Below are 12,623 nucleotides of genomic sequence, written 5' to 3'. Positions count from 1 at the left end.
TCAGTAGCCTCTTGTGCTAAAAGAAGTCTTAGACAATTGCTGTACACTATCCACACTTACCAAATATCTATGTATTTTATTTATTTATTTATTTATTTATACATGAATTACATTGGGTTTGTGAGAGTACATAACATTGGTGATCTTACATTCTTACAAAGCCACTAACACGCGTAGCGTTTCGGGCGTTTGAGACGACCTTACTTCATGTTCAGGCGTTTGAGACGACCTTACTTCATGTTCAGGCGTTTGAGACGACCTTACTTCATGTTCAGGCGTTTGAGACGACCTTACTTCATGTTCAGGCATTTGAGACGACCTTACTTCATGTTCAGGCGTTAGTTGAGGAGGTAGTAAGATACAGCCTCTTGTGAGGTGTTGGTGCATGACCTTCATGGTCACATGAAGCATTAAAGGTGTCGGAAGAAGTATTTCAGCCTGTTGAAAGCCATTCAGCAAATGTGTATACTATTTGTTTTTTTAGGAAACCCGCAAGATGGAATCGCTTTGTACCGTTTAATTTCGTTTTGTTCATTTATTATGCACCCTACACCCATTCTGTGCGTGGTAGTGGAAAGGGTTACAGAGGCACATAGTGTGTTCAGTTAATGTCTATATCGATAATCTTTTATAGCATGTGTATTCAACCAGTTACATATTTACTAATCATTTGTGGAATATAGAGTAGAGACCTCTGCTGTTTTTTCAGCGTGAAGCCCGTCTTCCATTTTCTCATTACTGAGATTCAACAGATCTAAAACTTTTGTTTTCAGGTGACCTGTCATGTGTTAATTTAAAGTATCTTTTGTGTTAATTTTTTTTCTGTTCTACAATGTGGCATACTTTACTGAATATGTTTTCCATGACGTGTTACCTGTGGTATTAATGTTTCATGTTGCATCAATGTTACCTGTGGCACCACTGTTACCTGTGGCACCACTGTTACCTGTGGCACCACTGTTACCTGTGGCACCACTGTTACCTGTGGCACCACTGTTACCTGTGGCACCACTGTTACCTGTGGAACCACTGTTACATGTGGTATCAATGTTACATGTGGCATCACTGTTACCTGTGGCACCACTATTACCTGTGGCACAACTGTTACCTGTGGCACAACTGTTACCTGTGGCACCACTATTACATATGGCAATATTGTGGCTGGTGGCATCAATGTTACCAGTGACCCAAAGACCCAACCGAAATTGCTGCACAACCACATTAGAATGCAAACAACGGTGAAGAATCATGTAATGAAACTGAGGATTAGGCAGACAGTTTCACTACAAATGACAAGGAGGTGTGTGAAGAACTCGGTAAAAGATTCCTGGATGTCTTCACATTAGAGCAAGGAGAAGTTCCTGAACTAAAAGAGGGAAATGTCCAACCAGACACCACTTGAGGAGTTTGAGATTACCAGTGGGGTAATGGACACTAAATAGTTACCATGGATACTTAAAGAAGAAGCAAAAACACTGCCTGCCACTCTCAATGGTGTATAATAAGTCGCTGGTTACAGGACAACTGCCAAAAGATTGGATGCTGACGGCTAATGTAGTCCCGATATACAAGGGAGACAGACAGGAGGCACTGAACTACAGGCCAGTGTCCCTAACTTGCATACGTGAAAGATAATGGAGAAGATTGTGAAGAAAACAGTAAAACATCTGGAGTGAAAAAACTTTGTAACAAATCACCAGCATAGTTTCAGAGATGACAAATCTTGCCTCACAACTCTAACAGAATTCTGTGACATAGCGACAAAAATTAGGCAAGAAAGAGAAGGACTGCATATTTTTGCATTGCCAAAAAGCCTTTGACACAGTACCCTACAAGAGACTAGTGCATAAGTTGCAGTTGCAGGTAGGAAGAAAGGGGAAGGTAATCCAGTGGATAAGGTAATACCTAAAGAACAGGAGACAGCAAGTCAGTGTGAGGGGTGAGGTCTTGGAGTGGCGAGACGTCACTATTGGAGTCCCACAGGGTTCAGTCCTTGGACCTATCCTGTTTCTGATACATGTAAATGATCTCCCAGAGGGAATAAATCTATTCCTCTCAATGTTTGCTGATGACGTGAATATTATGAGGAGGATTAAGACAATGGAAGAAAGCAGGAGGCTTTAAGATAACCATGACAAAGTGAAAGAATGGGCCAACAAATTGCTACTAGAGTTTATTTCTAGTAAATGTAAAGTAATAAAGCTAGATGGAGAGGAGCAGGAGGCCTGACTCAAGGTACCAAATAAATGTGGGTTGAGGTCGTCCACGAAGTCGGCAGAGAGTAGTATCTAGGAGTTGATATCATGCTGAACCTGTCTCCTGAAGCCCACATCAAAAGGATATCATCAGTGCCGGATGCAAGGCTGGCTAACATCAGAAATTAGTGCAAGGAACCATTTAGAACCTTGTATACAACGTATGTCAGACAAATCCTGGAGTATGTGTTAAGAAGACCGAAAAGGTAGAGGGAGACATGATTGTCACAAAAGTTATTATAGAAATTGATAGGGTAGATAAAGACAGATTATTTAACACGGGGGGAGGGGGGATATTTGCACAAGGGGACACAGATGGAAACCGAGTACCCAAAGGGGCCACAAAAACATGAGAAATAATTTGTTTAGTGTCAGAATAGTTAATAAATGGAATCCATTGGCCAGTGATGTGCTGGAGGCAGACTCTATGCACAGTTTCAAATGTAGATATAATAGAGTTCAATAAGTTCAGGAACTTGTACACTAGAAGATTCAGAGTTGAGAGGCGGGACCAATTAAGGAGTCGAAGCTCAATCCCTGCAAACACAAATAGGTGAGTGCAGCTCGTGTCTAGGAGGAGAGTGGTGATCATGACATATTGTCCACAGCACGTGCCTGGGAGGAGAGTGGTGATCATGACATATTGTCCACAGCACGTGCAAGGGAGGAGAGTGGTGATCATGACATATTGTCCACAGCACGTGCCTGGGAGGAGAGTGGTGATCATGACATATTGTCCACAGCACGTGCCTGGGAGGAGAGTAAGTGATCATAACATATTGTCCACAGCACGTGCCTGGGAGGAGAGTAAGTGATCATAACATTGTCCACAGCACGTGCCTGGGAGGAAAGTGGGAGTGTACAGAGCTCAAGTGCGGCGCCCGGTGTACTGTTTATGGAGACCCTCACTACATTACCTTCGATGGCAAGCGTTTTGACTTCATGGGCAAGTGTTCCTACTACCTGGTCCAGGGTGAAGACTTCAGCATCGAGGCCGAGAACACGGGCTGTGGTGGCGCCATTGGTGATGTGAGTAGCCATCGCAGCTCTATTGAGCTCCACACACAAATGTGTGCGCTTAATTGTACTGTACCTCTAAACCACTGTACCAGACATGTACCGCTAAGTCACACTAAATGACTGGTACCTGTAGGTCACCATACTAAGAATCTACTTCACTGCGTGAGGAAGGAATTTTATGGAGGCGTTGTTCTAGAAAGTGTTGCTTGTGTATTAATATTTGCACTGATGTTACTCTTTAACATCAAACCCATGTATATCATCAATTTAGTAGGCCTATCCAAATTGTTTCCTCAACCCAGACTACTGAGAGTACATGTACTAGAGGCTTACACTGCAGGACCCGTTCTTTCTGTTGACCGTTCATGGGAAGAGTAGAGTAGATGACCTACTTATGGAAAGTGTCGGGTAGATAACATGCTTACGGAAGGAAAAAAGATAGATGACCTACTATTGGGAAATGTAGAGTAGATGACATGTGAGAAGGGGTTCAGTAGATGTAGTTGTTTTGTGTGTACTATAAGTGAAAACAAGTCGTTTTCCTCTCTTTACTAGTAAAAACGTATATCTTGGGAGAGTTCAGACAATATAGGTGTCGCCAATATGCGTCTGTATATGAGGGAAGTTTTGGGGATTTTGAGAGGTCTTAGAATGTCGAGGAAATTCTTGGGATTTTGAGGGACGGTTTTAGAATTGTGAGGTATGTCTAGGAGTTGAGGCTTTTCTATGTATTGTAAGGTAGAGCCAGAGATTGAAGTCAGGTTTAGGAATTATAAAAGAAATTGAAATTTAATTCTGAAAATTGTGAAGTTAACTGGTTGTAATGGCACTAAGAAATATGAGCCAGATTTTTTCATCTCGGGATAGACCTGAAAAGTTTGAGGTAATCTTACTGGCTTTAACTAAAGTATTTGAGCTGTTTGGAGGTATCCAGGAATTTTGAGTGATGCCTAAGACCTATGGAAGAGCTAGGAATTTTGAGGGTGGCTAGAAGTTAGGTCTTAAGGTCCTAATTTTGTGATGTAGAACTTGTAGCTGTGAAGAAAACCTGCAAATTCTTTTTAAGACCTATGATGTTTATGGAGAGTTGAGCAAGTACTAAAACACATGTTATTCTCCTGTAAAGGTGTAGCTAATATCTCTTCCTCTCCCTACAGAACAAGCACATCCAAAATGCAGAGGCAGATAACTTACCATCTTGTACCAAGTCAGTGACGATCCGTATAGGGAAAACTGTCATTCACCTCAAACAGCGCAGGGAGGTCACTGTCAACGGCAAAGAGGAGCCAAGACTGCCTATTACGGTCGATGGCGCATATATCAAGAATCCTTCAGATCTATATGTCTTGGGTAATACGTTATCTTTGTCTTTATTTATTGTCTATCATACATCAGATGTCTAGCGCTGAGAATTTTAGGTGAAAACACACACACACTTCTTAATAGGTAATTGAATTATTTTTCTTGTAAAATATCAGTAAATGTAAGAAATATATATAATTAGCGAGTATGAGCTTCCATCTTGTGATGGAAGTGTTGACCTCATGTTTTGCTGTGAGAACTGCTGCCAGCTTTGTCCTTTCTCATAACTTTTGAACCATACTAATATTTTTACCTGTTACTTATTTACATACAAGATTACTATTGCTATTATTATTTTTCAATATTATTATAACCCTCTCTAGTAAAATTGTACAACCCATAGTCTCAGAGAAAATTTGTAATAGTTGCTTGCCCTTCCACTAATTATTATTTTATACTTTAATAAACACGGTTACAGAATTGATTTGATATACTGTATAATATAATAAAAAATAACGGAAATTTTTTGCCTAAAGGCTGTAGTAACGTAAGGTAACGTAAGTGTATATGGACAGTTGAGCTGAGCAACGGGCTCGTGGTGTCGTGGGACGGACGATCCGAAATCTACGTTGACGCCCCCGCTGAGTTCCGGGGCAGGACGGAGGGCCTCTGCGGCACCTTCGACGACGACAAGAAGAACGACTTCCTCACACCTGAGGGAGACGTCGAGACCAGTCCTATACCCTTTGGTAACAAGTGGAAGATATCACAGGTTGGTGATACTGTCTTGTGAGATTACAGGGGTACGGTTGGTAACATTGGCATGTGAAATTAGCGGTGTAGAGATTGTAACATTGTCGTATGAGATTAGTGTGGTACAGTTGGTGTTATGGGGGAGTGGGTGGTCGTAATGAGAAGAGCCAATAGCTAAAGTCAAGGAGTTCCTAAAATAGTGAATATTAGATAGGCCCGGCCCCCAATGAAGAATATTCCCAGCAATAAATAAATAAATATGTTTATTCAGGTAAGTTAGGTCTTATGAATACTTGCTTTTAAGTAGAAGTCTATTGTCTATGGTTGATCATCTATTCCACCACTAACAGGATGAAAGGAGACCCCTAAAACTAACTTTATTTATTAAACCCTTTAATAACCACCCATATACAAAAATACAATAAATTACTTTACCACTCTACCTTACGTTAAAACACCTTGGACCACATAAGCAGGATACAAGGTTTACAACTGTAAACTAGGGTAAAGACTACGTTCCTGAAGGGACACTTGTAAATACTTAAAGTAGCCCTTGTAAACTTTAGCACACTAGTTTCACTAATCACCCTAGAGTACACTTAGGGATCCCAAAACACTGGCTGAGATTACTCAAATAAACAAACACACACCTAGCCAACAGCCCGGTAATAGTATAATAAGGTACTTAACTGGGTATAACAGAAACACAGAATAAAGTAAGGGAAGAGAGGAGAAGGAACAGCCCACAAGGACGTAGAACCATCTCGTATCACAGCCAGCCAATGAAGACCCATTGAACAGCCTCAGAGCTCTGTCAAGGATGCTGCCGGGAAGTTACCTAATTGATTGTACAGCCACAATCATTACAAGTCTTCACCGACATTCAATACTATTTACTTTAACAATTCTAAGAATAACTGATATCTAGTTCAATATTATATTTAACAATCAACAAGCACAGAGTCTGAATGCTCTGTAACAAGATTTGTCTTACGTCTGGCAAGGGAGACGGAAACAAATGCCTACCTAGGATTTAAGGATCCATGAATGTAAATGTTATTGTTAATTAAATATCCATCTCACATGATCCAATCCTATCAATTAATGTATAAATATTACTTTAAGAAGTCAAATTGACCTCTGGTTTCCAAATAAGAACCCAGGGTGGTAACAGTTGGTAACATTGGCATGTGAGATTAGTCGTGTAGAGATGGCAATACTGATATAAATATACTATTATAATCCGTTGTGACGTGAATGTTAGGTTTTGTATTTGTATATTTCCTGCCCTCATAACATGTGGCAAATACATTACCCCACATGGCCTCATGCATACAGTACACAAATACATTACCCCACATGGCCTCATGCATACAGTACACAAATACATTACCCCACATGGCCTCATGCATACAGTACACAAATACATTACCCCACATGGCCTCATGCATACAGTACACAAATACATTACCCCACATGGCCTCATGCATACAGTACACAAATACATTACCCCACATGGCCTCATGCATACAGTACACAAATACATTACCCCACATGGCCTCATGCATACAGTACACAAATACATTACCCCACATGGCCTCATGCATACAGTACACAAATACATTACCCCACATGGCCTCATGCATACAGTACACAAATACATTACCCCACATGGCCTCATGCATACAGTACACAAATACATTACCCCACATGGCCTCATGCATACAGTACACAAATACATTACCCCACATGGCCTCATGCATACAGTACACAAATACATTACCCCACATGGCCTCATGCATACAGTACACAAATACATGTACCCACGTGGATATATTTGAATGTGAATAAAAACACATTTGTATTTGCATATAAATATCAAGAAACAAATGGTAGTGTGTGTGGTTTTTATTATACATTTTAATATAAATTTTCATGAACTAGCTGCATGTTTCCAGAAATTTAGTTACAAGATTTTGCTTTATTTTTGCAAGATATTGTTGCATATTGGCAAGACCTTATTGTATATTTGCACGAGAGCTCCCTTTTGTAATTTTCAAAGCTGCTATGGAATTGGATCTCCATTAAAACGTGTTACCTTTCACAGACATGTCCAGACAGGCCAGGGGAAACTGAGACGCATCCTTGCGAGAAGCACACGGAGAAAAAGGCTAAGGCTGAGAACTACTGTCAGACCCTCAAGTCAGGAGTCTTTGATGGTGAGAACAGCCCTGCCGCCTCTTGCCTAACTGCTCATTATAGTCTTGGCTTCCACTAGTATCTTAAGCTTTCGTACTTACGCAAGATCTCGTCTATATAACCGTATGCAAGTCATACGAGACAACACGGTTCACATATGATTTTTAAAACACTTCATAACTTTACGCAGTCTAACCTAATTTAACCCAAATCAACGTAACCTAACCGAACTTAACATAGTCTAAGTTAATACATTCTAACCTTACAATATATATGACTTTAATAAATGGAAAGTATGCTTACCGAATAGTGTTGTGTACCCCACCACCCCATGTGACCCCACCACCACCACCCCATGTGACCCCCCACCCCCCATGTGACCCCCCCACCCCCATGTGACCCCACCACCCCCCCATGTGACCCCCCCACCCCCATGTGACCCCATCAGCCCCATGTGACCCCCCACCCCCATGTGACCCCACCACCCCATGTGAGCCCCCATGGAAAAGTTTTTATATTTGTTGCTAAGAAAACCTAACTTAATCTTCTCAGGCCTAATATAGTACATATATGAGCTATCCTAGGCCCAGGAATAAATTTGGTTTTTAAGCTTTATTTTTCCGGACTATTAAAAAAGTAGTACAAAAAGTGGCGTACTGGGGCTTATTACAACATTGGAACGATCGACCACATAGTTACAAAAAGTACAGTCATTTCAGGAGTATGGGCTACTGTGATAATTGTATTATTATATATATATATATATATATATATATAATTAAATATGACCGAAAAAGTAAGATTAATAATTCTAACACGAATTTTCTCAATCTTTCGTACATTTCGTTTCACTGTTGGAGGTAAATCAAAAATCAATTCTCCAAAATTCATTTTTATTTCTAGTCTGACGCGACACGAGCGCGTTTCGTAAAACTTATTACATTTTCAAAGACTTTAGTTCACAAATACGCAACTGAATAGAACTTACGCATCTCCGATTTTATATCTACATTTGAGTGAGGTGGAAGGGGTGATGTGGCATTAACACAAGACAGAACAAGATGTGGTATTAATAGGGTATTAATTTCATCAACACAAGACAGAACAAGAGTATTAATAGGGTATTAATTTCATCAACACAAGACAGAACACGAAACAATGGATATTGAATAGAAGTGTTTGTAGAAAGCCTATTGGTCCATATTTCTTGATGCTTCTATATTGGAGCGGAGTCTTGAGGTGGGTAGAATATAGTTGTGCAATAATTGGCTGTTGATTGCTGGTGTTGACTTCTTGATGTGTAGTGCCTCGCAAACGTCAAGCCGCCTGCTATCGCTGTATCTATCGATGATTTCTGTGTTGTTTACTAGGATTTCTCTGGCGATGGTTTGGTTGTGGGAAGAGATTATATGTTCCTTAATGGAGCCCTGTTGCTTATGCATCGTTAAACGCCTAGAAAGAGATGTTGTTGTCTTGCCTATATACTGGGTTTTTTGGAGCTTACAGTCCCCAAGTGGGCATTTGAAGGCATAGACGACGTTAGTCTCTTTTAAAGCGTTCTGTTTTGTGTCTGGAGAGTTTCTCATGAGTAGGCTGGCCGTTTTTCTGGTTTTATAGTAAATCGTCAGTTGTATCCTCTGATTTTTGAATCAGAGATCAATTTCAGATTTTATCTGAAAACCAGAAAAACGGCCAGCCTACTCATGAGAAACTCTCCAGACACAAAACAGAACGCTTTAAAAGAGACTAATGTCGTCTATGCCTTCAAATGCCCTCTTGGGGACTGTAAGCTCCAAAAAACCCAGTATATAGGCAAGACAACAACATCTCTTTCTAGGCGTTTAACGATGCATAAGCAACAGGGCTCCATTAAGGAACATATAATCTCTTCCCACAACCAAACCATCGCCAGAGAAATCCTAGTAAACAACACAGAAATCATCGATAGATACAGCGATAGCAGGCGGCTTGACGTTTGCGAGGCACTACACATCAAGATGTCAACACCAGCAATCAACAGCCAATTATTGCACAACTATATTCTACCCACCTCAAGACTCCGCTCCAATATAGAAGCATCAAGAAATATGGACCAATAGGCTTTCTACAAACACTTCTATTCAATATCCATTGTTTCGTGTTCTGTCTTGTGTTGATGAAATTAATACCCTATTAATACTCTTGTTCTGTCTTGTGTTGATGAAATTAATACCCTATTAATACCACATCTTGTTCTGTCTTGTGTTAATGCCACATCACCCCTTCCACCTCGCTCAAATGTAGATATAAAATCGGAGATACGTAAGTTCTATTCAGTTGTGTATTTGTGAACTAAATCTTTGAAAATGTAATAAGTTTTACGAAACGCGCTCGTGTCGCGTCAGACTAGAAATAAAAATGAATTTTGGAGAATGGATTTTTGATTTACCTCCAACAGTGAAACGAAATGTACGAAAGATTGAGAAAATTCGTGTTAGAATTATTAATCTTACTTTTTCGGTCATATTTAATAATATATGTCTACAGGAAAGACTGCTACCAAAATATACTAATATATATTATATATATATATATATATATATATATATATATATATATATATATATATATATATATATATATACTGTGCATATGCAAGTTGATATGCATTACTATTGTGCACGTGCTACGAGATAATTAATGTTCATCACTACTGTTCATGTGTATGGTAATAGCTTGGGCGCTTGTACACTGGACTTGCGTTTACTTACAGACTGCGACCTGGGAGTGGACCCTGAGCAATACTACGAGGACTGCTTGTACGACATGTGCTCCTGCGACACCAAGATCGACGACTGCCTCTGCCCGATCTTGGCCTCCTACGGGAAGGAATGTGTAAGAAAGGGCTTCAAAATCGATTGGCGGGCTAAGGTTCGCGAATGTGGTACGTAATCACTGGTTTAGGCCCATCAAGTACTTATGTGTAATGTGCGCATGCATAAAACCCGTTTAATATTATGGTTTTTACCCTGTATGGTAACAATTTCCTTTTCAAATTTCTTAAGAACTCTTCAATGTGATTTCCCCACACTTAAATAATAATGCAGGCATGCAGTGTATTTTGTTGAACGCTGCAGAATGAGTGTAGAAAATTTAAATTTACATTTAGTGTCAATTGAACATTGTAAATATCTGTGCCAAACAAATAGGCGAGAAATAACAAATAACTATTCCTTCCTGTATTTGCATTGAGACAAATCTTAAATGTTCCGGTTTAATAACCGTCTTTAGTAGGGTTGATGGTAGTCTTTCACCATATTACAGCAGGATGTCTTCAGGGGTTGGTGGGAGTCCACATATATATGCTGTACCCACAGTCTGGAGCTATTGCTCTAGAAAAATTCCCAAAAATGTCCATTCTTATTTGATGTAGTGTATATCCAATATGATTTTCTTTCTACGTTCGTTCACTACAAGTATATAACTGTTCGGCTTTAACCTAGCGTATGTGAGATAAAAATATATATAGCATATATTCTCATTTGTTTAGAAATAAGGCCTGGTGAGGACTCGAGCTTACCATGGACATACCTCTTCAGCTGAAGTTGTGGTGGCAATGTTGTGGACTCTGCTGGATGTCTGAAAATATGCTGTCTCTCTCATTTTCTCTCTCTCTCTCTCTGTTACCTCCAGGACTATATCAAAATGATGAGGCACTAGCTCATTCTTCCTGCTCACTCCCAGACCATACTCATATTTTATATGTGGTTTACAGCTATCCTGTGCAGTCGTGACCAGGTGTACCAAGTGTGTGGCGACAGCTGTTCTCACACCTGCCTGGATCTGAGCACAAACATTGACTGTGAAACGAAATGTGTAGAAGGCTGCAACTGCCCGCCCGGATACACCCTGGATAATGCTGACATTTGTGTTCCTGTAAGCGAGTGCCCCTGTGTGTATGAGAAAGAGGAATACAAACCCGGATATAAGATGCAGCAGCTACAGGATAATGGGTCTTCTCTAAGTTGGTTAGTTTCATGCCGGTGTGTTTACAGGTCACTATTGGAAGCTTACAGTGATAACAGTATTATTCAGATTGTGTTTTACAATGTCTTAATGTAATATTTAATTAGGCGCTTGTGTTTGATGATGTGTATATTTTCAGCGAGTGCAACAATACGCGTTGGACATGCTGGTCAGATGATGGGCTGGTCCCTGAAAGTCCTCAAATTGTGTGCAGTGAAGAGGACCATAAAGTCTACAGCAAGTGCCTTCCAGAAAACGAGATTACCTGCCAGGTAATACATAATGAGGGGTTTTTGTAATTGTTTTTTCTATCAAAGACTTTAAGAGTTAATGGCATCTTTAGTTTCGCATTACTCTTCTAATGTTGCTTCGAAGGTGAAACAGCTGCTGTAGCTTAAATCATCTTTAGTTGTTGCTATGTGGTTTTAATCTTTCGATTTTTGAACTGTATGTATAGAATGTATCACAATCTTTGCAAGGTATTTTGTAAAGGACAGTTATCACTACGAGGGCTGTGTCTAACTAATAATTTTCCAACCGTATTGTCATAATTAAATACATGTGTATCAAAAAGATTCAAGGTCTTGACAATATTTTCAACCCCAGAAAAATATGGTAAAAATAAAAATAAAATTTGGCAAATTTTCTCAGTATATATTTTGTTACAATATGTTCGTTGAGCTACGCTACGGCAAACTTAAAAATAATGAAGCTTAGTAGATAACCTTTCTTAAGACCAATAGAATCAGTATTCTCAAACTTATCTTCATATATTTTTCTTATCTCTCTCCCCACACACCCTTCCCTCTGTATGTGTGTGTGTGCAACCGGTTCTCGCACTTTCGTACAGTCAATATTGACTAATTAAATAAGTGCATATGTGACATACTAATTTATTGTGAATATTTTAGTTTACCTAGAAAAGCTTCATAGAAAATACCGACCTTACCTAACCTTCTTAGTATGTTAAGATAAGCATCTTATTGCTTCTTAATTACAATTATTACTTAACCTATTATAGGTATAGGTTAAGTAATAATTGTAATTACGAAGCAATAAGATGCTTATCTTAACATATTAAGAAGGTTA

The 12,623-nt window shown here is 39.5% G+C and overlaps 1 protein-coding gene across 4 annotated transcripts in view; it reads left to right on the top strand.

Moving 5' to 3' along the window:
* The window catches only part of LOC123745671 (mucin-2), a 142,688-nt gene that overhangs the window by 58,717 nt on the left and 71,348 nt on the right, over nucleotides 1-12,623 (top strand). For all 4 annotated transcript variants that reach the window (XM_069312226.1, XM_069312228.1, XM_069312227.1 and 1 more), the window contains 7 exons: nucleotides 3,089-3,284; nucleotides 4,433-4,625; nucleotides 5,153-5,349; nucleotides 7,438-7,549; nucleotides 10,282-10,452; nucleotides 11,284-11,536; nucleotides 11,674-11,806. In XM_069312226.1, coding sequence (XP_069168327.1) covers nucleotides 3,089-3,284; nucleotides 4,433-4,625; nucleotides 5,153-5,349; nucleotides 7,438-7,549; nucleotides 10,282-10,452; nucleotides 11,284-11,536; nucleotides 11,674-11,806 — 1,255 coding nt within the window. The remainder of the gene's footprint in view (nucleotides 1-3,088; nucleotides 3,285-4,432; nucleotides 4,626-5,152; nucleotides 5,350-7,437; nucleotides 7,550-10,281; nucleotides 10,453-11,283; nucleotides 11,537-11,673; nucleotides 11,807-12,623) is intronic.

Source organism: Procambarus clarkii, chromosome 71 (assembly GCF_040958095.1).
Source record: "Procambarus clarkii isolate CNS0578487 chromosome 71, FALCON_Pclarkii_2.0, whole genome shotgun sequence".
Taxonomy (NCBI): domain Eukaryota; kingdom Metazoa; phylum Arthropoda; class Malacostraca; order Decapoda; family Cambaridae; genus Procambarus; species Procambarus clarkii.
The sequence above is the reverse complement of the archived record's forward strand: the minus strand, read 5'-3'. Positions and strand labels throughout refer to the sequence as shown.